The 26,166-nt window shown below is 43.2% G+C and overlaps 1 protein-coding gene across 1 annotated transcript in view; it reads left to right on the plus strand.

Moving 5' to 3' along the window:
• Window positions 1-26,166, plus strand: part of NECAB3 (N-terminal EF-hand calcium binding protein 3) — a 157,461-nt gene that overhangs the window by 59,167 nt on the left and 72,128 nt on the right. The window contains exons 4-5 of the mRNA XM_082271842.1: window positions 2,791-2,816; window positions 8,731-8,828. Coding sequence (XP_082127968.1) covers window positions 2,791-2,816; window positions 8,731-8,828 — 124 coding nt within the window. The remainder of the gene's footprint in view (window positions 1-2,790; window positions 2,817-8,730; window positions 8,829-26,166) is intronic.

The raw sequence follows: 26,166 nt of genomic DNA on the forward strand, positions 1-26,166 counted from the left end.
GTGCATTGTATTTCCGAAGTGGTAACGAGCAGAACGCACAGGAAGACTCGTTAAGAGAGCGTCTGTTTACAATTCCGAGAGACACTTTTATCCAAATAATGAAAATACTGAAAATGGTAGTTGGCAGAACAAATGTGCCATAGAGGTATGTGCTTGTTAAAGAGAAAAAATCTGTACTAACTGGAATATTTATCAGATGCACATGTTACAACATACATACAATGCCTTCCTAAATCCAGAGATGGGTGACTCTGCCTCTGTTTAGTTTGCAAACAGTTTTGCGAAACTTGCTCGAAGTTCATAAACTTTGAGTTGTGGCCATTTTCAGAAGCAAGCAATTGTCAAACAAAAGAAATAAAAAGCTGCGCCAGTTTTTTTTTAACCTTTTTTCAGTCACTGTGCCCTTTAGAAAGTATACATCTGGCGGGATCACAGTCTAAAATGTAAAAAAAAAACATAAATGTTATTCATCAATGGGAAACCTTGAGCCTGTGACAATGAACACAACCAACCTGATGATATTACCTTTACATGAGAAGTCCCCCTTCACATCAGCGGTTTCCCCAACACATCAGAGTTCCCCCATCATGTCAGAGTCCCCTTCTTATAAAAAAACACTAAAAGGACAAATAAATGGTCCCCTGCGCTCAAATTATAAAAAAACATAAAAAAAGGTCGATACTTAGACAAGTCGCAGCTACTTTACAATTATGACATTCTCAAAAAAAAAAACACCAATTAAATCTCATAGAAACCCATTAAGTGTTAGTAGCGCGACTAACACTTATTGGGATTCTATGAGATTTAATTGGTGTTTTTTTTGAGAGTCCCCTCCTTACATCAGAAGAAGTCCTCCACCACATCAGAGACCCCCCTTCACATCAGAGGTCCTCCACCACGTCAGAGACCCCCTTTACATTAGAGGCCCTTCTTCACATCAGAGGTCCTCCATCACAACAGAGGCCTCCCTTCACAACAGAGGTTTCCCCAATACATCAGAGGTCCTCCATGTCAGAGTACTCCCTTCACATCAGAGGTCCTCCATCGCATCAGAGGCCCCCCTTTATATAAGAGGTCCTCCATCACATCAGAGGCCCCCCTTCACATCAGAGGTTTCTCCAACACATCAGAATCCTCCCTTCACATCAGAGGTCCTCTATCACATCAGAGGTCCTCCATCACATCAGAGCCTCCCTTTCACATCAGAGCCTCCCTTTCACATCAGAGGCCCCCTTTTCACATCAGAGTCCACCCAACACATCAGAGGTCCTCTATCACATCAAAGCCCCCCCCCCCACCTTCAAATCAGAGCTTTCCTTTTACATTAGAGCCCCCCCTTCACATCAGAGGCCCCTATTTCGCATCGAAGTCCCCCCATCAAAAACTCCCCAATCACAGAGCCCCCTAATCAAACAGTCCCTCATCTCAGAGCCCCCCAACCACACAGGCCCCCTATCACAGAGCCCCCCCCCAATCATAGCAGAGCCCTGCCTTTTAGCGCAGCAGAAGGCAGGCGGTAGAGGAGTTCTGCAGGAGGCACCTTCTTTTGAATGCCTTGCATGCCACCTGCCCTGTATGTGTAGCTGCTGACTTTTCATTTTTGGAGGGGGAGACCAGAACACTGCTTTAAGTGATTAGATTAAAATGTATATTTATATAAAAAATGAAGAGCTATTTGTTATTTGTACATTTGTTCTGTGTGAGTGGGGGCAAAATTGAGTGTCATAAGGCTATTGTCAGCACCTGGATTACCCGCTGATGGCACTGTGGTTCCCCTGGCGGAAGGGTTGTAGTTCCATTGTTTACCAGCGGGTGTCTCCCAGCAGACCTTAGAAAACAGTTTCCACCTGATGCTGGCTGCTTGGAGGGTATTTAGGTCTTCCCTTTTAGTGCCTTTTTGGAAAGACAGTATATGCTTTAAGTGAGATTTATTTACAGTGAAACAAACACCATCCAACCACCAGCACACAGCAAACATAAAAATACAAGTGAACCAAAAACCCAGTTACAGAATAGCTGACTAATAAACATAACAAACTAAAGCTAATTAACAATTTAATATATACAATATATACACAATGGATATCCTTAAAAAGCAGCAGAAAACTGGAGGTACAGGGAGCAGATGGGAAGAGGAAAACAAAACTGGGATCAGAAACAAGGGAGAGCAGGTACAAGGCAGCAGGGTATACGGAAGGAGTACAATCAGGATAAATGGCAACAGCAATGAAAAACGTTGGGGCAAAAATGCACTAAAAGGGAAGGACCTAAATACCTTCCAAGCAGCCAGCATCAGGTGGAAACTTGATTACTAGAGTCTGCTGGCTGCTGGGGGACACCTGCTGGTGGACACTAGAACTACAACCTTCCACCTAGGGAACAACAGTGCCACCAGCAGGTGATCCAGGTCCTGACAGCTGTTTTCTCACCAAGTTGAATGGTATTATTCATACAGAATAGGGTGAATTAGGACAATAGTGCAGTATGCCCACTTGATAGAGCTGATGATCATAGGAAATAATTACTCATTTACTATGATTGTCAGCTCCAACTAGTGGCTGTAATGCGCTATTTTCCCAATTCACTCTATTCTGTATGACACAAACAAAATGGTAGAGCAAGACTAAAATTGTAAAAATAAAGCAATATAAAAAATGACTTTAAAGTGAACATTACATTAGTAAGATTTGCTCGCTGGGTGTATACTATATTTTCTTTTTAATTAATGAGTATAGGGTATGGGTGTTAATGGCTCCTAACTAACCAAAACTATTCATTTGTTTTTTACAGTAACATGGACACAGAGCGGATATGCGGTAAGTTCATTTTAATGACAGTGATGTTTATTGTAGTAGCTGATGCTTGATATCATGCATACATGCATGCTATAATATCATACATAGTATATCATACATACATGCATGCTATGATATGCATGCATGCTATGATATCATACATACCTTCTGCATTTATTACAATAAAAGGGTGGACAGTTTAAAGCTATTAATAGATGGCACAATGGGACTACCCTCAGGCACTAAGCCTGCTGTGAGGTTCATAAATCTAAATATTTGATAGAGCTATTTGTATTTAGCCAAAGGGGCAGGTGAGAAAACCAACAACTTATGAGTTCTTCCTCTGTACCTTTGCACAGCTTGCCCTTTCTCTATCATTGCCAAGCGACTGGGTAACTTCAGCTTAGGAGAGAAACTTAGTGCATGGATGTCTGCTCTTCTGTAATCACAAGCAAGTGCTGGATATGTACAGCATCCCCAACTAATAAGTTAAGCTTAACACATTGAGCATAATAAGATAAACCTTCCCTAGTAAACTATATATTACATTTCTTACCCCATCACTTGAAGTTTACAACTTTCAATGCTACTGGCTGCTGCTCTCTCAGTGCCACTTCCTTGAATTTCTGGTCTTCACAGGAAAGAGTTATAGAAGTTGTAAAGGTTTATTTGTCTTAATGCATGCTATACATTGGCTCCCCTGGCTGTCAATCAAAGTCAGTTAGCCATTAAGGAGAGATGAGGAGAGAGAGGGGGCATAGCTGAATGGCAGCTCCTTGTCTGAATGAACACACAGAGCTGTAGCTCAACTCGGGTGCCCCCATAGCAAGCTGCTTGCTGTTGGGGCACTTGACGGTAGTGAGGGGCTAGGAGCAGCAAAGAGGGACCTGAGAAGAGGAGGATCTAGGGTGCCCTGTCCAAAACCACTTCACAGAGCAGGAAAGTATAACATGTTTGTTATTTAAAAAAAAAAAGAAAACAATACTTTACAATCACTTTAACAGTGGACAGTGCAGTCTCCAAGAAGCCTGTTAGGTTGGAGAAAGGAGAAGGGAGGAGCAAGGGAGTTGCCTTGCCATCCTAGATTATGGGGCTGTGAGCTTCTATGGATGCACACAGTGCAGGGGGACATAACTCTAGTCCTTGCATGCAATGGTGGCTCCATAGGACACTGCAAGAGAAAAGAGCCACCCTGAAACCTGGGTCAGTGATCATGGTACCGGCTTAAAGCTGAACTTTGGGAAAAGTAACGGTCTTCACATGCAGTGGGGCTAGACCCGCAAGGGATATCTGTGAGTTTATACCTAGAGGGATGGGGTACAGCAGTATAATTGCCTTGTTCCTCCACTCCCACTGGTTCTTCTGTGCTGCTAGACTGGTCCCTACAGCCTCTTCTCCTCTGCACTCCAGTCCTTTGGTTCTGGCAACTGCTGAGGATGGAGCTGGATGGGGCAGTATGCGCCCAGGAAGGAATGCTGGAAACGCAAGCATTCTGCATTCCAGGGACTTGCCCCTACGAGCATACTGCACTAAACAAAAGTTCTGCTCAGTACATCATTCAGATGTAGCAGATATCAGCCCCTCATAGAGATTGACTAGGCTGGGATGCATGATGTCCCTGTATCATCCACCAGCACCGAAAAACCAGAGCCTCATGCACCAGGGCTAAACATCCAGTGTTCATTGTGCCCTATTCCTGACAAATGCTATAGCCATGATAAAGAGGAGTTTTTGCCCCCCCCCTTCACTGAAACGCGTTGGATGCCTTTTGTCTTTTTGGGTTGCCATTTGCAGGTTTAATAAAACATTTTTGGACTCCAAGAATGTCTATTTAGTGCTCTTTCTAGTTCAAATATAGAAATGACCTTCTCTAATGTCTGTTTTACGCTCCTTTTGGTTGAAGTACACATAAGACCTTCTCTAGTGTCTGTTTTACGCTCCTTTTGGTTGAAGTACACATAAGACCTTCTCTAATGTCTGTTTTATGCTCCTTTTGGTTGAAATACACCTAAGACCTTCTCTAATGTCTGTTTTATGCTCCTTTTGGTTGAAGTACAAAATTGTTGTTGTTCGGTCGTTTAGCCATGTCCGACTCTTCGTGATCTCATGAACCATAGCGCCCCAGGCTTTTCTGTCCTCCACTGCCTCCTGGAGCTTGCTTAACTTTATGTTCATTGTTTTGATGAGGCTATCTATCCATCTTGTTTTCTGTAATCCTCTTCTCTTTTTCCCTCCATGTTTCCCTGCATCAAGGTCTTTTCCAATGAATCCTCTCTTCGCATTAGGTGGCCAAAGTATTCGAGTTTCAGCTTCAGGATCTGTCCTTCCAGTGAATATTTAGAGTTGATTTCCTTCAGGATTGACTGGTTTGATCTTATTGCCTTCCAAGGGACTTTCAAGAGTCTTCTCCAACATTATAGTTCAAAAGCATCAATTCTTCGGAGTTCAGCCTTCCTTATGGTCCAACTTTCACAGCCATAGGTTACTACTGGGAATACCATAGCTTCGACTATATGGCACTTTGTCGGTAGGGTGAAGTCTCTGCTTTTATAAGTGTTGTCTAGGTTTCCCATTGCTTTCCTCTCAAGAAGCAAGCGTCTCTTCATTTCATGGCTACAGTCACCGTCTGCCATGATCTTGGAGCCTAGGAAGATAAAATCTGTCACTGTTTCCATTTCTTCTCCTTCTATTTGCCAAGGAGTGATGAGACCGGTTGCCATGATCTAAGTTTTCTTAAAGCGGAGTTCCACCCTAAAATTATACTTACCTCCATCTTCTCGCTCCGGGTCACCTGAAAAACAAATGGATAATCGCAATTTTTTTTTTTTATTACTTACTTTGTTTAGAAGAAAATATACTTACCTTACTTCCTCTTCCTCCCCTCGGCGGCCACGGCGATTCGTCACTTCCTGGCTGGCAATGATTCCTGGGAGCTGAACGTCATCGCTCACTGGAATCAATGCGCCTGCACCGGCCCCGACGTGAGTTCCGGTGCAGACGCCGTCATACCTTGCTAAACAGCTTCTGGGCATGACCAGAAGCTGTGCAGGGATGACGCTGCAGCACCGGAAGTGACGGTGGGGCCGGTGCAGTGCATTGTGGGACCGAAGAAGACGGAAGAGGACACAGAAGAGGATCGCGCTGGCTTCAAGCTGCCCACACCTGAGATGGCAGCGCTGGACAATACATTTTCAAGGTAAGTATTTCTTCTAAAAGCTAAGTGCAACCCGGGACAGATCAGAGGCTAGCCATTGTGGAATGCACTAGCCCTGACTGTCCGGGGGGTATTTTTATTAAAAAAAACTTTCCCAGGGTGGAACTCCGCTTTAATGTTCAATTTCAGGCCAGCTTTTGCGCTCTCCTCTTTCACCTTCATTAAGAGACTCTTTAATTCTTCTTCACTTTCTGCCATTAGTGTGGTATTGTCTGCATATCTCAGGTTGTTCATATTTCTCCCTGCAATCTTAATTCCGACTTGTGATTCATCGATCCTGGCATTTCGCATGATGTACTCTGCATATAGGTTAAATAAGTAGGGTGACAATATACATTAAAAGTACAAAGTAGAAGATAGATAACCTTTGCTTCAGATCTCTTTCCAGCTTGTGTAATTAAAGAAACGATACCCTTCTGTTCAAAATGATTCAAGTCACACAGGCATAAGTATTCCCTGTCTGCATAGGGTTAAAGCAAAAATAGAAAAATCTTAAATCCACATGGTTGAGATACGTGTCCTACTACTGCCCATCGCTGGCAGAGAAAAGACTCACACAGTTCCCCTTCCCTCCCGTGGGATCCTCATTTGTAGATTTAGTCATCGCTCAAAGCTATGTTCTGATTTCCTCACTCCTGCCTCTGGCTGCCTCTTTGTAGGCACTTGCTGCTTTTAAGATCCTGATCTTTTAATGTTTGATCTAGCAGAATTTCATCAAACACGTCGCCCTACAACACCTCTGCCGGAGAACGTGGAATTAATGACGTGTGACTCACTTTAACCCGTTTCCTGGCAGGGGCCTCCTGGTGATGAATTATACATATATAGCCCTTTAGATTATTACTGCTTCTTTAGATTATTTACCTAGATCCCGGGAATACAAAACTTTCCTGACACGGCAAAGGAAACTGGTACTGAGAGAAAGAGGTAGTTTTCCATCACTAGCCTGCTTCTGACAATGCTGGGTACCTAGCTGTCTCTGGTTTCAGTACTTTCTAGGCCACCAGCATTGGATAAGCAAGTACACTCTATTACCAAAAGCATCGGGACGCCTGCCTTTAAATGCACATGAACTTAATGGCATCTCAGTCTTAGTCCATAGGGTTCAATATTGAGTTGACCGACCCTTTGCAACTATAACAACTTCAACTCTTCTGGGAAGGCTGTCTACAATGTTTAGGAATGTGTCTATGGGCATTTGTGAGGTCAGGCACTGATGGTGGACGAGAAGGCTTGGCTCACAATCTCCTCTCTAAATCATCCCAAAGGTGTTCTATCAGGATGAGATTAGGACTCTGTGCAGGCAAGTCAAGTTTCTCCGCCCCAAACCTGCTCACCTACGTCTTATGGACCTTGCTTTGTACACTAGGGTGTAAAATCTACTGGAGCTCAAGTGGTTAAGCTGGTGTGTCCCTAGCCTAAATGTAGTGTATGCAGGTAGGTAGTAGCCAGCCCAGGCTTTGTTTATGTTATCTGCATTTGCTGGGTTTATCCTCAGCACAAATTCATTGTTTGCTTCTTCCTGCCACTGATAAAGAGGTTGTAAACCTGCCCAAAATAAAATATAAGTAAAAACTTGAAAGACAAAGGCATAATGACCTAGTAGTATGCATCGCCTGTCTCACACTGTGCTACACTTTGGAATCATTTGTTCTTTGAGTTCCAACTGCCGGTGAAGATAATAGCAAGGTCTTGCATTTTGAACATTGCTGTTTATTGCTTTTAAAGGGGACACGCTATTGGTATCTAGATTACCTCATCTCTCATTAGGATACATGTACTGTAGGCCGGCCTGGGGTTCCCCTTTAGTAGGAGTAGTTTATATAGCAATACATAGCTTTCTGAGAGATTCATTCACTTACGGTATGATACTGTGTGTACTAGTGTTATTTGCTTGTTGCTGTAACTGGTTATTTAACTGTTCTCTTAGTATTATTTCAATGAGTCCTCGTGGTTTACCTAGGGCCTAGTTGAATAATACCTCCTTTAAGCCTTCCATTTTTTGAGCAAAGGAGGCCTAAGAGTTAAAACAGATTTGCATTGTGTCAGTGTGTCATTTAAAGGTGTATACAACATGTCTGAACCTAGAGTGTCAGGTGGGCTGGACAGTTCACAGGGTCAAAGCGGCACAGAGGAACATGCAATTAACAGCAACCCTCAAGGGGTCAGTGCTACATAAATATTTATCTTACCCTGACCAATCACTGAAGGGGGTAAGCCAGTGATGTGGGCAGGGAAAGAGGATAAATATTTAGACAGATCCTCCAGAAGGGTCTGTTTCCCCCTAGGCTGTGCCTGGAGAGGATGTAGAAGCGGCAGATCCCTGTCTCCCCAGCTGCTGCCTGGGTAGTTTCAGAGATGTCCTGTATTTGCTTCCAAAACCTTTTCCCTGGAGGGGAAAGCCAAAGCTAAAAAAGGATGTTTTTTCTCCTGTTTACCCATCTGGGCCTGGAGTGTCCTAATGTACACTTTATAAATACATTGAATGCTTTATTTCAAATGTATATTATCTACAGTTACAAATGCTAAAATAATATGCAACTGTTTAAATCTAGGTAAATGTGCAATCTATTCTGGTGCAAGAAAGAACTTTTGACCCTCCTCCTCCATAAGATAAAAGTAGTCAAAGTTGCTCTTGTTAACTCTTGAATAGAGAATAAAAGTTTAAATGTTATCCATCAACCTTCAGACATGTAATGGTCATCTTACTCTGGTTTTTAGATTACTTCTCAGAATATTTGGGTGAATACAAGAATGTCCTCTCAGCTCTGCAGAATCTGAATGGAACTATATTGACAGCTATGGATAAAACTAAAATGGTAAGATTTATTTTGGGCTCACCAACACCCAACCACTAAATAAAGGGGAACTCCAGGTGAAAATCCCTAGAGACACTGTTTTGGATCAACACATTTTGATAGGAGGAGGAACTTCTGTTGGATAGGCCTTGAATGCTTGCAACAAATAGTTGGCCCCCGGAACACACAGCAGTGTACATTGATAGATACAGTTTACAGCCCTCCTATCCCACCATGGGCCCAAGGCCTTTTGGTTCCTTATCTTTTTAAGTTTGTTTATAAGAAAATGCAGACGCAGGTAAGCTGCTTCCTATTTATTATTAGAGTAAATCTAAAGTCAAAATACTTTTGAGAAAAAAGGCTAAACCCTTTGTTTTTTGTCCTCTTTGGGATATTTACCTTCACTTCCTGTCCCAGAGACACAACAGGAAGTGTGAGGAAAGATTCTCACGGGAACAGGTGTCCCCAATTAGAAGACTTTCCATTCTATTCCTGTTTCATGACAAATGTAAAATGTTGGGTAACAGTGGTCACAATAACAAATGGAAAGGATGTTATTTCCCAGATACACAGACAAGGACAAGAACCCGATCAAGCTTCTAACCTTTGCCAATAAAAATGAAAAAAAAGTTTTGTCTTTACATAAATGTTGTTTTGCCTGGAGTTGTCCTTCAAATATATGTATACAGTATCTCACAAAAGTGAGTACACCCTCACACTTTTTGTAAATATTTTATTATATCTTTCATGTGACATAACTGAAGAAATTACACTTTGCTACAATGTAAAGTAGTGAGTGTACAGCTTGTGTAACGGAGCAAATTTGCTGTCCCCTCAAAATAACTCAACATCCAGCCAATAATGTCTAAACCGCTGGCAACAAAAGTGAGTACACCCCTAAGTGAAAATGTCCAAATTGGGCCCAATTAGCCATTTTCACTCCCCGGTATCATGTGGCCAAGACCTTACATCGGTTTAACAGGACAGGTTTCACTCAGAACAGGCCTCACCATGGTCAAACAAAGAAGTTGAGTGCACATGCTCAGCATCATATCCAGAGGTCATCTGGAAAATAGACGTATGAGTGCTGCCAGCATTTCTGCAGAGGTTGAAGGGGTGGGGGGTCAGTCTGTCAGTGCTCAGACCATACGCCGCACACTGCATCAAATTGGTCTGCATGGCTGTCATCCCAGAAGGAAGCCTCTTCTAAAGATGATGCACAAGAAAGCCCGCAAACAGTTTGCTGAAGACAAGCAGACTAAGGACATGGATTACTGGAACCATGTCCTGTGGTCTGATGAGACCAAAACAACATTTATGTATTTGGTTAAGATGGTTTCAAGCGTGTGTGGCGGCAACCAGGTTAAGAGTACAAAGACAAGTGTGTCTTGCCTACAGTCAAGCATTGTGATGGAAGTGTCATGGTCTGGGGCTGCATGAGTTCTGCTGGCACTGAGGAGCTACAGTTCATCGAGGGAACCACGAATGGAATGCCAACATGTACTGTGACATACTGAAGCAGAGCATGATCCCTCCCTATGGAGACTGGGCCACAGAGCAGTATTCCAACATGATAATAACCCCAAACACACTTCCGATACGACCACTGCCTTGTTTAAGAAGCTGAGGGTAAAGGTGATGGACTGGCCAAGCATGTCTTCAGACCTAAACCCTAGTGAGCATCTATGGGGCATCCTCAAAAGGAAGGCGGAGAAGCTCAAGGTCTCTAACATCCACCAGCTCCGTGATGTCATCATAGAGGAGTGGAAGAGGACTCCAGTGGCAACCTGTGAAGCTCTGGTGAACTCCATGCCCAAGAGGGTTAAGGCAGTACTGGAAGATAATGGTGGCCACACAAAATATTGACACTTGGCTAAATTTGGACAATTTCATTTAGGGGTGTACTCACTTTTGTTGCCAGGGAGTTTAGATTCTGTGAGTTTGTGTCTGTGTGTTGAGTTATTTTGAAGGGACAGCAAATTTACACTGCTATACAAGCTGTACACTCACTACTTTACATTGTAGCAAAGTGTCATTTCTTCAGTGTTGTCACATGAAAAGATATAACAAATAATTTACAAAAATGTGAGGGGTGTACTCACTTTTGTGAGATACTGTGTATATATATATTTTTTTTTTCATACAGTATACTACTATTTTATATATATTATATATTGTAGATATAACTATATTAACCCCACGTTTGACTTGACATTTATAAATACTTTTGATTGCCTTTAATTATTCATACCCAACTTACATCAACACTATAACCTGTCAAAATAGTAACATGCCTGATTTTGTATAAAGGTGCATGCTCCAAGCCAGTCATCCTTATCCATACTTTACTCCTTTGTATGTCGCTGAGCCAGGACAGGCACCTGTTTGTCAAAGTTGGAACTCCAGGTCGGCATACCTTTATAGTGATTTACTACATAGTGAAACAAGGATGGCGATGGCGGTCCTGATTGCTTCCCCTTCAAAAATTGGAGTGGAAGCTCCCTATTGCTATTTTGACTCTTGTGCTGTTGGACTGTTACCATGGTAACACAGCAGGGACTGGTTTTGGGAGCATTAAGTGTGACAGGTGTCAGAATGTAACTGATAGTCTTGCACTTGTTTTTTTGCTATAATCATGTCTTGTCTTATGATTTTTAACTGATCTTCTCTTGGCCCTCAAATCCTTTGGTGGAAATGCTTTCCCTACCCTTCCACTGCAGTGCTCTATGTTGACCTAGATTAGTAATGACCACACTCTTTGTAAGCATGTTCATTCAGACTTTACCACCAGGGATTGTTGATCAAGGAAAGTGCCCTCAGGGGATAAGGAAGGATGTTTTCCCCCCCTGGTGGAGTACATTGGACCATGCTGTATATGGGGGGATTGCCTTCCTCTGGATCAACTGTGGGTTTAGGGCTCTGTATATGGAGGTTTTCTATTTATTTTGTTCTTCTATTGGTTGAACTAGATGGGTTTTTTTCAACCTGACTATGTAATTTGTAGAGTAGAGGAAATGCGGGGGGCGTATCTGACCAGTCGTGATAGATTACACAATGGCATGGGTAGTGTGTTAACCACTTGCCGACTGCCGCACGACTATTTACGTCGGCAGTCAGCCCCTCACAGGCAAAGCAACGTAGGGCTACATAGCTAGCCTGTAAGGGCTCAGTCACGGACCCCCCCCCCCCCCCCCGCGCGTGTGCCCGGCGGACCCGATGTCCGGGTCGGCAAGCGGTTAAGGAAAGCAGCTACAAATACTGTAACTGCTGACTTTTAATATATAGAATCTAAAAACAGTTTAGTGACCCGGAGCAACCACAGTGGGGGGCCTCCACCCCTAAATATGTATACAAAAAAATATATAGAGGAGGTCATGGGACTTTGAGTGAGGCCAACCACTTTACGAAAGTAGATATATAGAGTACATACTGTATGTTAACAAGTTGGTTAGAGAAATAGAACGATACAGCGGAAATGAATGCAAAAAAAAAAACAATTTCCGAGTGAAGTAAAAATATATATGTATTTGAGAACTGACATATAACAATTCATGATAGATACAGTAAATACATAATACAATTACATGATAATATATATAAGAAATAAATACATGATTGATAAAGACATGATGAACAAAACCACTTGGCACTGACGCGTTTCGCGGAACCCTATCCGCTTCTTTAAGAGTATAATGTAAAGAGATCTAAGAATCAGTATCTACTAGCTTCTTCATGAAATATAATGCAAAGAGATCTAAAAATCTAAACAAATGAAAACATGTATAAAAATAATGAATGGTTCCAAAAAAAAATAAAAATAAAAATTAAATATAATTATTATTAAATTAATTACCAGCATCTAAAAAGAAGGGTGAAGGGGCGGCAGACACAAGCCTCACCCGAGGCTGTAGCAAAAAGACCCATCCAAGTCGAGGGGACATCCAGGGGGTAGGTCTTAATATATAGACACTTACCTTTCCAGGGATCGCGCGATGTTTGTACCCGAAGCTGATCTATCCATCAGCTCCGGCATCTTCAGTAGAGGAAACAGGAAGTGAAGCTTTGCGGCTTCACACACTGTTTCCTACTGTGCATGCACGAGCCGTAAGAAACTGCATAGATCTTACCTGTAAGTGGGAAAGGGTACCTGGTTGTGACATGTATCCGCTCCCCCCCTCCCCAAAAGGTGCCAAATGTGGCAGCGGAGGAAGCAAGCAAGCGGAGCTTCCCCTTTTGATAAAAAAGAAAAACGTCTAAGTACCTTTTTTCCCGAATCGATATACAGCTGTCACATGACCCAGTTCTCTCCCAGCCTGATGGGAAATATAAGTAGGAGGAGTTTCTAGTCCTCTGCGGCTGTTCACATGTTCAATATAAAAATTAAAAAAAAAGCCTTTGAAATATAGAGTAAAAATAAATAATTCATATCAATAAACTGTTTTTAAACTGGCATACAAATATATATTTGAAATCAAAGCTTTATTATTTTTTTGGGCAATAACATGGTGTGGGCGTATTTCTGCCATCACAGGCTGTGTCACACTTCTCCAGCCTGTCTTAGAATATCAGGGAGGTGAAGCCTCCATTAATCTACATGTAATATCCCACCCCCATTGTGTTTAGCTGGTTAGTGGGCATAAAGGAGGAGGGAGTGGGCTGTCATTTACCAATGTGTATACGCCCACTTGTGTGACTCTATAGTGATATGGGCTGCTCAGATATAATAGGGAGGAAATACTCAGCATAGAAGCTCACTGAAAACTGAGCATGTGCAGAGTTGCCACCACAGCTGCAAAATCTCTAGCTGAATTGGGAACATGGACAGAAGGTGGAGATAGAGAGCAGCAGGATCAACCAGGAGTACAGAAAACGAATCTTATAGTGACTGAGTGAGTATGAACAGCATGTAAAACACCATTTATTGATGTTTTTTATTAAGTCGGCTTAGTGACACTTTAACCACTTGCCGACTGACGCACGACTATTTACGTCGGCAGTCAACCCCTCACAGGCAGAGCGACGTAGTACTACGTCGCTAGCCTGTGAGGGTCTAGGGAGCGAGCGCGCACCCCCGGAGACGCGCTCCCGCTCCCGCGCGGTCACGGACCCCCCCCCTCGGCGATCGTCGGTGCAGAGGGAGAAAGGCAGGCGGCTGATGTAAACAAGCCGCCTGTCATTCTCCCCTGTGTAGAAACAGTGATCATACGGTTCTACTATGTAGAACCGTTGATCACTGTTCCTACACCTCAAGCCACAGCCAATCACATTTAGAATCACGCCCCTAGGGACACACATAACCCCTCCCTCTCAAAAAAAGTTATCCCCTTCACTGCCAGTGTAATTTTACAGTAACAGTGCATATGTATAGCACTGATTACTGTAGAAATGTCACTGATAACTCCAAAAGTGTCAAAAATGTCAGTCAAGGGTCCGATCTGTCCGCCCCAATGTCGCAGTACCGCAAAAAAAATTGCAGATCGCCGCCATTACGCGTTAAAAAAAAAAACAACAAAAATGACAAAAATCTTTCCCTTTGTTAGTAAACGCGATAACTTTTGCGCAAACCAATCAAAATACGCTTTTTGCAATTTTTTTTACCAAACATATGAAGCATAAAACAAATTGGCCGAAAATGTTAAAAAATTTTGATTTTTACTTTTTTTTTTTGGGAATTTCATATAAGAAAATGTGAAAAATATTGTTATTTTTGCAAAATTGACGCTCTTTTTTTGTTTATAGCTCATGATCAAAAAATCGCACAGGTGATCAAATACCACCAAAAGAAAGCTCTGTTTGTGGGGAAAAAAAGGACGAATTCGTTTAGGTACAGCGTCGCACGACCGCGCAATTGTCCGTTAAAGTCACGCAGTGCCGAATCGCAAAATAGGCCCTGGTCAGGAAGGGGGTAAAATCTTAAGTGGGCTTAAGTGGTTAATGATTTTGGATTAAACTGCTGCATTATCAATTTATTACACTCGCTTGTGGGAAGAGTTATTTTTTGTGTGTCTGTTTTAGTACGGTTTTGGCTGGCTTCTTTCTCTTACCTGGAGGTCATCTTTCATCTGGGGTCTGTTGCTAGCAGAGGGTGAGCTGTGGTTACTTTATTGAGCTGATTTGTGGCACATTTGGAACAAGTTGCTTCCTCATCTGGACATGGTGGTGGCTTTATACACTATATTACAGATTTTTTACAGACTTCAAATAAACTATACTGTCAAAAGTATTGGGACACCTGCCTTTACACGCACGTGAACTGTAATGGCATCCCAGTCTTAGTCCATAGGGCTCAATGAAGAGTTGGCCCACCCTTTGCAGCTATATCAGCTTCAAATCTTCTGGGAAGGCTGTCCACAAGGTTTAGGAGTGTGTCTATGGGAATGTTTTACCGTTCTTCCAGAAGCGCATTTGTGAGTTCAAACACTGGTGTTGGATAAGAAGGCCTGGCTCGCAGTCTCCACTCTAATTCATCCCAAAGGTGTTCTATTTGGTTGAAATCAGGACTTTGTGTAGGCCAGTCAAGTTCCTCCACCCCAAACTCGCTCATCCATGTCTTTATGGACCTTGCATTTGGTGGAGGGGGGATTATGGTGTGGGGTTGTTTTTCAGAGGTTGGGCTTGGCCCCTTAGTTCCAGTGAAGGCATCGGCATACCAAGAAATTTTGGACAATTTCATGTCCTTAAAGCGGAGTTCCGGCTACAAAAATTTTTTTTCAATAAAAATACCCCCGGGACAGTCAGGGCTAGTACATTCCACAATGAATAGCCTCTGTACTGTCCCGAGTCGCACTTACCTTTTAGAAGAAATACTTACCTTGAAAATTTCTTCTCCAGCGCTGCCATCTCGGATGTGGGCAGCTGAAGCCAGCGCGTCCTCTTCTGCGTCCTCTTCTCCCAGAATGCGCCTGAAGCTGTTTAGCAGGGAATGAGGCGCCGCACCGGAAGTGACGAGAGGGGCCGTTGCAGGCGCATTGATTCCCGGGAGCGATGACGTTCAGCTCCCAGGAATCATTGCAAGGAGGAAGTGACGGCGCGGGCCACAGCCGCAGAGGGAGGAAGTGGAAGAAAGGTGAGTATATTTTTCTTCAATAACAATGTAAGTAAACAAAAATAAAAATCGTAACTATCCATTTATTTTTTAAGGTGACAAAAAGCAAGCGGATGGCCCAAAATCGATTATGTCGATTTTGTAGCCAGAACTCCGCTTTAACTTTGTGTGAACAGTTTGGGGAAGGCCCCTTCCTGTTCCAACATGACTGCACACCAGTGCACAAAGCAAGGTAGGATTTCCTATGATAATTAGCACCATCTAGTGGCCAAATGCAGTTTTTGCTGTTTTAAATCAAAAATAACAATTGACCAGCACAGGAAATAGCCTAATATCTATTTTTGTTGGCCCATTTGCACAGAACAAATGCACATGAACTTGAAGCTAATTGATATGCAGATTTTTCCAAGTGTTTAGGGCCAGCCTCAATCTGCGTGTATTTAACAGGAAAAAATATATCTGGTGCTAGGTCTACTTTAAACAAGATGGACATGCTGTGAATTAAAATCATGAAACTCCAGAACCGTCTGTTGTGTTAAAAGCAGTAATGGGACAAACCTGTCTGTACAGCAGTGATAAGACAGAATGCTTTTGCTAATGAACACTTATTAGTACAGCAGTAAAACAAGCCTTACATAAGCAGTTTTTTTTTCTTTATTTTTTTTTCTTTATTTCTCAAGTTGATTTGAATTTTGAGCAAGCTCCCAAGTGACTCGGATTCCTAGAATCCATTCCAAGTAGTTCTGTGCCTCTCTACATCTGCTTATATAAGATACTGCTTTGAGCTGTTGGTTGTCACAGATAAGGGAGTTTGCAGCATATATGGCTATTGAGCTGTGGAGGGTCCAGGCTCTTCCAAAGGGATATTTAATGAGCCGTGCTGGCCCACCTGCAGTTTCTGTATATTAATGCACCCCATAGTGAGCGTCTGCATAAAAGAACATAAAATATAGGTCACTAGCAGCGTTAAACAAACCGGGCACTATTGTGTCAAGCGATTTACTGCTTTGCTGAAAAACGTACCTAACTTTGTGCTTGAAGATAAAATGTTTGCCTAAAGGGTAATGTAGTGTATTATTGCAGTATTTTCCTTAAAACTGAACACCAAGAAGGTGGGCAAGTATGAAAAAAATGAATTACAGGTAACTCCACTTGTGGGGAAAAAAGATTTGCAAATAATAAAAAAAAAAAATCTAGTATATACAATTGCGACACAAGTCATATCGTAATAGAATGCTATTAAAAATGACCTTTTCCTTTAAATCTGCAAAGTACTAATCATAGGCGTGCAAACAGGGTGTTCTGGGTGTGCCTGGGCATACCCTAATCTTCCCATGTGCATTTTCATTATCCAGGGGTAGCACCAGGTAGGTGGTTGGGGATGGCTGTGTATATACACCCATTATATTAACCACTTCTGGAGCGGAAGGATTTGCCCCCTTAATGACCAGGCTATATTTTCCGATTCAGCACTGCGTTACTTTAACGGACAATTGCGCGGTCGTGCGACACTGGGCCTGAATAAAATTGATGTCCTTTTTTCCCACAAATAGAGTTTTCTTTTGGTGGTATTTGTTCACCTGTGCGATTTTTATTTTTTGCCCTATAAACAAAAAAATAGCGACAATTCTGAAACAAAAAAATATATATTTTTTTTTACATTCTGCTATATAACATCCCCCCCCCCCCCCAAAAAAATGTAAAAATCAAATTTTTTTAACATTTTAGGCCAATTTGTTTTCTGCTACATATTTTTGGTAAATAAGCGTATTTTGATTAGTTTGCGCAAAAGTTATCGTGTCTACTAACTACGTAAAAGATTTATGTCATTTTTATTGTTTTTTTTTTTTCTTACTAGTAATGGTGGTGATCTGCGATTTTTTGCGGGACTGCGACATTGCGGCAGACAGATCGGACTCCTAACTGACATTTTTGACACTTGCGGGGGGACCAGTGACATTACTACAGTAATCAGTGCTAAAAATATGCACTGTTACTGTAATAATGACACTGGCAGGGAAGGGGTCAACAGAATGGGTAATCAAGGGGTTAAATGTGTACCTAGGGGCATGTTTCTAACTGTGGGGGGGTGTGGCTTGTGAAATGATCATAGAGACATGTGATCCTATATAGAAGGATCACAGGAGCTCTGTGATCATTCCAGGGAGAAGAACGATCGGCTGTGTTTACAACAGCTGCCCATCCTCTCTCAGCGGGGAACGATAGCGGGTGTCAGGCGGCAATCGGAGCTGCCTGCCCCGTGCATCGGCTTCCCTGCTGATGAGCGGGGGCGGGAGCAAGCCGCCACCGGCACGTGCTCGCCCCCCTAGCTGCAGGCGCGCGACGTATACCTACGGTGGTTTGCGCAGAAGCGGCAGCCTGCTGCAGCATAACGGGCGGTCGTAAAGTGGTTAAAGGCTAGGTTTAACTATGGGAACACGTTACACCTGTATTTAGGGTGTAACGTAAAATGCTCCCAATCAAATGTCTCCTACCACCAGAGCTTCCTCCCTATGACAGCAGGTGGCGCTCATGTGGGTTTGAGCTTTGGGGTGCACACCCTAATGCAATAGGCTACACACCTATGGTTGTATTTTCTGAAAAAATGCAATGAAATATGGCTACCTGGAGGCATTCTGTACTGTAGATGGTGTACCAAATGCCCCCCAGGTATGTCATTTCCTGTTTGTGTGGTTGGCTCACTGATTTTCCCAGAAGTCTGCACTACAATACAAGTCAGATTTTGAGCACCCCCTCATGGGCGTCCACAGAACCGTTTCAGGGAGGGGCATGTGCTGTGTAATTTGGCCTTTTCTATCACCTAAAATACCTGCCTGATCCTGCCTGGCTATGTCCTCTCCTCTGTAAACTGACCACGGTATACCATGGCTCCTGAGCCCTGACACCGTGGTCAGTCTAGGTGCCTCCATCATCCGCAGTCCTCCTGTCCTCCTCTTTCCTCTCTCCCACCTCTCTCCCTGCCTGTCTTGCCCCTCCTTACCGCCTCTTGTGGACACCTATGCACCCCCTGCAACAAAAATGTCATATTTGGTGAGATACTCCCAAAGGGAAATTACATCTAAAGGGATGCAGACCTTGCCACTTTTCTCATTATAGTCCTGCAAGTGCAGCAGCTGATTGATAATTATAAAACCACTCCCATACAGATTAATTCGGCACATTGACACAAGCAAATAGCTCCTTAAGAATAACAATAGGTAGGAATCTGCAACAAAGTTTGTTAAAATCCATGCAATGTATACAGATCACCCAGAGGGGGATGTTTTTTTCTCAAAAAAAGTGGAATTACTCTTTTAGGCTGCGTTTACACTTGTGCGATTGCAGACATTGCATTTGATTTGCACCGCATTGCTGTACACATCACATGCAATGTCTGTGCAATGCGAATTCAGCCATACAGTTTGTATGGCTGAAATTGCATCACATTCGCACCAAAATGGTGCAGGGCCGTTTTTTGGTTCGCACTGGAAATGGATCGCATGGGTGTTCATACCCGTGCAATCCCAAATGCTGTCCGATTCCACACTTCGCACTGTGTTCTGCGAACCGATTTGGGGTTGTCACTAACTTTATATTGACACCCACAGCGGTTCGCAGAGAGCAGTGTGAACTGTCTGCGAGTCAGAAGCGATGTGGTAACCCACACAGGAATCGCTGTGGTTCCAGCATTGCACCAGTGTGAACCCAGTCTAAAGGCTTAGCTCACCTTTGGGACCATGTTTCATGTTACACCCACATTTAGGGTGTAATGTTTAGAGTAGCCATTCTCAACAAGGGTCTCGTGAAATCCTAGGGTTCCTTCAGAAATTGCTCAGGTTACCTTGAGCTGTGGCTGATTGACTTCCTATTTGATGGTGGTGCCTACAAATTTCCTGGGTCAATTCCCTTGGCAGAATCAGTTCTATGACACCAATGATGGTTCTTATCTGTCTCCAAGGGTGGCATTCTGACAACCACTGTAAAAAATACATTCTTTCCATTGACCACCAATGGAAGGGGCATCTTTCCCACTGAGCAACAATCAGTTGGTTTTTAGGAGGGGTCCCTCAAGACCTAAAACATATTTCAAGGGTTCCTCTAGGGTGGTCTCCAAACTGCGGCCCGTCGGCCAGATGTGGCCCTTTGCTTGCATTTATCTGGCTCTAGGGGCACTATGCCTCCCACTGACACCAACAATGAGGCATTATTCTTTCCACTGAAACCAACGATGGGGCCCATTCCTTCCACTGACACCAATAATGGGATGCTACTCCTCCCACTGACACCAGTGATGGGGCACTATTCATTCCACTGACACCAATGATGAGGGACAATTCCTATGAAGTCCTATGATACCAAAGACTAGGAACTATTCTTCCCAACACAACAAAGATGGGGCTCTATTCCTTCCTCCGGCCAGGTAGTTTATGGCCGTGTGAAGAGGAGAAGCCTCTCTGTTTCATTCATAGCCCAAATATATGATATACACAATGGTGGTAATTATGATACATATAGCCTGGTGTGTTTTGCTCCAATGACAGAAAGTGCCCTTGTAGCATTCGTTCCAGTGGCTGGATGATTGGCCGCGTATAGACAATGTGGGGCATAATGAGGAGGAATGTGACATTTGTATTGTAAAGGGAATGTTATATGAGCAGTGTCCGTGGAGCGGTGGGGCTTTTCCGGCATGTTTACCTTCTGGTGTCACCACTGGTCTGGAGATGCACGCTGCCCATTGGGGGGTAGGAGAAGAAAAGCAGCGCCAACTCAGTGTAGATTAAAAGGTTATTTATTACATAAAAACAACGTAGTAACTCACACAGAGGAAATTGTTGATCAGCAAATGGTAATAGTTCTTCTGCAACACTCCAGGGATGTTCGGGAAGTACACTGTAGTGGCCGTGGTCCTAGCTGTGCCGGTGGAGTCCGACACTTCCTGTGGTTCTGGCAGCGTTCAGTATCCAGGCTTACATCCAATAGTGGCAGGGGGGGGTGCTCACGTTCGGAGCATGCGTGCTCCTTCCTCAGGCAATGCTGATTTGTGTGACAGACTGGGAGTTTTATAGCTGAGGGACTCAGGGGGCGGGAGCTTGTTGCTGTGGAGATGCGATATATACAATGAGTCATCAGGTCAGAACAGGAAGTCATATGACAGAAAGTCTCCGGGGGCGGGAGCTTGTTGCTGTGGAGATGCGATATATACAATGAGTCACCAGGTCAGAACAGGAAGTCATATGACAGAAAGTCTCCGGGGGTGGGGGCCTATTGCTGTGGAGATGCGGTATATACAATGAGTAATCTGGCCAAAAAAGGAAGTCATGTGACAGAGAGTCTCCAGGGGTGGGGGCCTGTTGCTGTGGAGATGTGGTGTATACAATCAGTTGTAAAAAAAAAAAAAAAAAAAAAAAGGTATGAAATAAATAAAAATGAAAAAAAATAAATAAATAATAATAATAAAAAATATAAAAAAAAAAAATATAATAATAAAAATGAAAATAAAAATAGAAATAATAAAAATAAAATTAGAGGTAAAGAAAAAAAAAATATTATGAAAAAACTGATAATATTTAACCTAGAAAAAATAATAAGAAATAATGCATATATACTACTATGTATAGGCACGTAAAGATGGGAATGAGATAAGTCCATGACGGAGAGGGGCTTCTCATAGTTAATTGAGATGAGAGTGGTGGTATTTAAAGGTAGAGGAAAAAGCAGAATATGAAGTATTCTGGAGAAATAATGCAGGATGTGAAGTATTGCTATATTTAGGATAATCAGTAGTAGTTTTAAAGTAGTGGGTTCACCTCAATTTCTTCGTTTAAGCCCCCCGGTGTCAGGGAGTCCAGGCGATATATCCAATAGGATTCTCGAGCACACAGGCGTTTAAACCTTTCTGCTGGAGGGAGATTTTTCGGTATGGATTCAATAATCCACACTTTTAGGTCCGCTGAAGATTGGTGGTGGTGCTGCAGGAAATGTTTGGGGACACTGCGTTTGTCGTTGCCAGCTTCAACAAACCTTCTGTGTTCCCCAAATCTTTTGCGTAGAGTGCGGATGGTGCGGCCTACGTAAAGTAGGCTGCATGGACATGACATACAGTATATTACGAACTCCGTGGAACAGTTGAAAAAATCTGGAATGGTATATTTTTGTCCTTTTGTAGAAAATTATTTTAGGCCGTGTGTAACATGCTTGCAGGTGAGACATCATTTTTTGCGGCATTGGAACATGCCTTTGATGTTTAGAAAGGTTAGGGGTACACTTGGTGTAGTGGGAGATTTTTGGATTTTACTTGGAGCGATATTGTTCTTTAGATTCCGAGCTCTTCTGTATGACACCAAAGGGCGGTCAGGGATACTGGCTTTTAAATGTGGATCAGCTTTGAGAATGGGCCAATGTTTCTTGAGAATGTGTTCCATTTGTTTGTACCGGTTATGAAATTTGGTGGTGAATCTCAGTGGTTGTGTATGTGGATCTAGGAGGTTTCCTTCTTTTGTGTTGTTTCTTGGTTCATTTTCTTGATAGAACGTGAAGGCGTCATCTATGAGTTTTGGTGGATATCCCTTTTCTAAAAAATTTTTTGTCAGGTGATTGCCATGAGTGGTGAAATCCTCGGTTCGTGTGCAGTTGTGTCTGAGTCAGCAAAATTGACTTTTTGGGATGTTGTTTATCCAGCGGGGGTGATGGCGCTGCCCATTGGACATGCTATTAAAGGGAGTAACCGTACCGTGTGCCCACGCCCTCCGTAGAAGTCCCCTGTGACGAAACGCGTTAGGGAATGAGCACGCGGTCACCCTAGCAACCCAACGCCTGACGTCATACCGCAACCTGGAAGTCCGCCGGCTGGTACCGAGCCGCGGGTGATACGAGCGGAGACTGACTGGACGGCTGTGAGGGAGCTACATCTATCAAATAACGCTTGTATTTACTTTTATATTGTGAGTGTATAGATTTTGGATTTATCGTTTAATAAACATCGGTGTGTACAGTTTTACACTATGAGTCCATAATTTTATTTGCATGGTGTCTTGGATATATAATCCATGAGGATTGAGAAAGGATCCACCTCGATCGTTTGAGTAGCTGGAAAGTTTGGAGTTCTATTTGGCGCATCTTTGATCTCCTATAGGTACGTGGGCAATACCTAGGGGGTCACAACTGTGAGGTGGTGGACTGTTCAACAGCGTGTTTTCTCATCTGGATTATCTCATCCTGCACTCATGTCAGATCAGTCTGAGCAGCTTTGACTACTCCGTACACACTGGGACTTTTTGGTGTATCTTATTTAGCGCTGTTAGTGTTTGCATGTGTCTTTCATTCACAGGATATTATGTACACACCTTTATATGTAATTTCTATTTATAACAGCTGCTGTTTATAATATTATTTTACTTGATATTATTGCATTTGAGATATTTATATAAGTTTTATTGCGGCAACGCAATTAGCTCCATAGCGCTGAGTGAGTGGGGTGTTGTTTTTTTCCTCATTCCATTTTTTTAATAATACACATTTATTGTACTGTATATCATTCATCCTACCTCATACCTCCCAACTTTCTGAGATGGGAATGAGGGACACCTATTAGCAAAAGTAGGCAGGCATAAGACACACCCCCTGCCATGCCCACTTATAGGAGAATTGTACAAAAATAATTAATTGGTTAAATTCAAAAGTGCTTTTTTACCACTTCTATTCATTGGTTTTTGGAATTTACAAATGCAGCAATTTAGAAATTGGATGAAAGATTTAGCGCTGTAAAACACTTTTTGAAAGATAAAGATTGCATTTCATATACATCTCTATAGATCAGACCAAAATGAGGGACAATTGAGGAGGAAAGAGGGACTTTGTTCCAAATCAGGGACAGTCCCTTAGAATCAGGGACAGTCCCTCGAAATCAAGGACAGTTGGGAGCTATGTCCTACCTGTTCCAACGTTTTGTACTTTCCCTGCTGGAGATATTGCTCGTATTGCAGTGCGTTTCCTATCTGATGCTTGTTTATTGTTATTTCATTACAACACAGATGGGTAAAGGAAAGATTTAATAACCGAAGAACAGTGTTCTCATGCAAGGCGTAGATGTCACAGCCGCCTACACAAATACACAAAGTGAGGATTCATCCATACATCCTGTGCCATATGGACACATACACAGCAATGTGCCGCAATCTCCGCATTCCATAACCATCTCGTCATCCCATCATCCTAAAAGGGCTGGTAGTATTAGTAATATACACTCACCGGCCACTTTATTAGGTACACCTTGCTAGTTCCGTGTTGGACCCCTTTTGCCTTCAGAACTGCCTTCATTCTTTGTGGCATAGATTCAATAAGGCATTGGAAACATTTCTCAGAGATTTTGGTCCATATTGACATGATAGCATCATGCAGTTGCTGCAGATTTGTTGGCTGCACATCCATGATGCGAATCTCCCATTCCATCACATCCCAAAGGTGCTCTATTGGATTGAGATCTGGTGAATGTGGAGGCCATTGGAGTATATTGCATTGAGATCTGGTGAGTGTGGAGGCCATTGGAGTATATTGGACTGAGATCTGGTGAGTGTGGATGCCATTGGAGTATATTGGATTGAGGTCTGTTGAGTGTGGAGGCCATTTGGAGTATATTGCATTGAGATCTGGTGAGTGTGGAGGCCATTGGAGTATATTGGATTGAGATCTGGTGAGTGTGGAGGCCATTGGAGTATATTGGATTGAGATCTGGTGAGTGTGGAGGCCATTGGAGTACATTGGATTGAGATCTGGTGAGAGTGGAGGCCATTGGAGTATATTGGATTGAGATCTGGTGAGTGTGGAGGCCATTGGAGTATATTGGATTGAGATCTGGTGAGTGTGGAGGCCATTGGAGTATATTGGATTGAGATCTGGTGAGTGTGGAGGCCATTGGAGTATATTGGACGAGATCTGGTGAGTGTGGAGGCCATTGGAGTATATTGGATTGAGATCTGGTGAGTGTGGAGGCCATTGGAGTATATTGGATGAGATCTGGTGAGTGTGGAGGCCATTGGAGTATATTGGATTGAGATCTGGTGAGTGTGGAGACCATTGGAGTACAGTGACCTCATTGTCATGTTGAAGAAACCAGCGGTGAGATGATTTGAGCTTTGTGACATGGTGCATTATCCTGCTGGAAGGAGCCATCAGAAGATGGGTACACTGTAGTCATAAATAGGGATCGACCGATTATCGGCAAAGCCGATATATCGAGGGCCGATATGCACTTTCCCCGAAATATCGGAATCGGCCCCTGAGGTTACCGACATTTCAGGAAAGTGCTTGTACTGGAGTGATGAATGCACCTAGAGGCATCACCCTGGTACTGGTGTCCATAGCCGACGGTCGGATGTCTTGTAATGACAACCGATGCAGCTGAGAAGCCGCTCTGCTGTCATTACAAGGAGCGGGAGGGGAAGTCCCCCCCTTCCGCCGCCTTCCGCCACACATGGAGACCTGGGCATCCTACCTGCACGGCCACTGAAGACCCGATCACAGCAGCATTCTGCTCTGATCAGGTCTCTATGTAAAAACCCGGAAGTGACATCACTTCCGGGTACTCGGCACCAAATTCAAAAAAATTACAGCATTCAAAACAGCCAAACTTGGCGTTTTGAATGCTTTTAAGTGTAGAGGAGGGGTTTAGGGTCTTTTAGACCCCCAGATCCCTGCACAACAGTACCTGTAAAAAAAAAAAAAACGATATCAGTCGATCACTAGTCATAAAGGGATGGACATGGTTAGCAACAATACTCAAGCAGGCCGTGGCATTTAAACAATGCTCAATTGTTACTAAGGGGCCCAAAGTGTGCCAAGAAATATCCCCCACACCAACATACTGCCACCAGCCTGAACCGTTGATACAAGGCAGGATGGATCCATGCTATCATCAGTGGCGGCTGGTGCTCAAAATTTTTGGGGGGGCGCAAAAACAAACATGTAATAGGTATTGCTTCGCGGCAAAAAACGAGGTAAAAAAATTGCATGACTTTGAGGTCATGGCACATGTGATGGTATAGGCATGGCACAGATGGTACAGGCATGGCACAGGTGATGGAATAGGCATGGCACAGATGGTATAGGCATGGAACAGGTGGTAGAATAGGCATGGCACAGGTGATGGTATAGGCATGGCACAGGTGATGGTATAGGCATGGCACAGGTGATGGTATAGGCATGGCACAGGTGATGGTATAGGCATGGCGCAGGTGATGGAATAGGCATTGCACAGGTGATGGTACAGGCATGGCACAGGTGATGGAATAGGCATGGCACAGATGGTATAGGCATGGC

The sequence above is a fragment of the Pelophylax lessonae genome, assembly GCF_965119305.1.
Source record: "Pelophylax lessonae genome assembly, chromosome: 11".
NCBI classification, from domain to species: domain Eukaryota; kingdom Metazoa; phylum Chordata; class Amphibia; order Anura; family Ranidae; genus Pelophylax; species Pelophylax lessonae.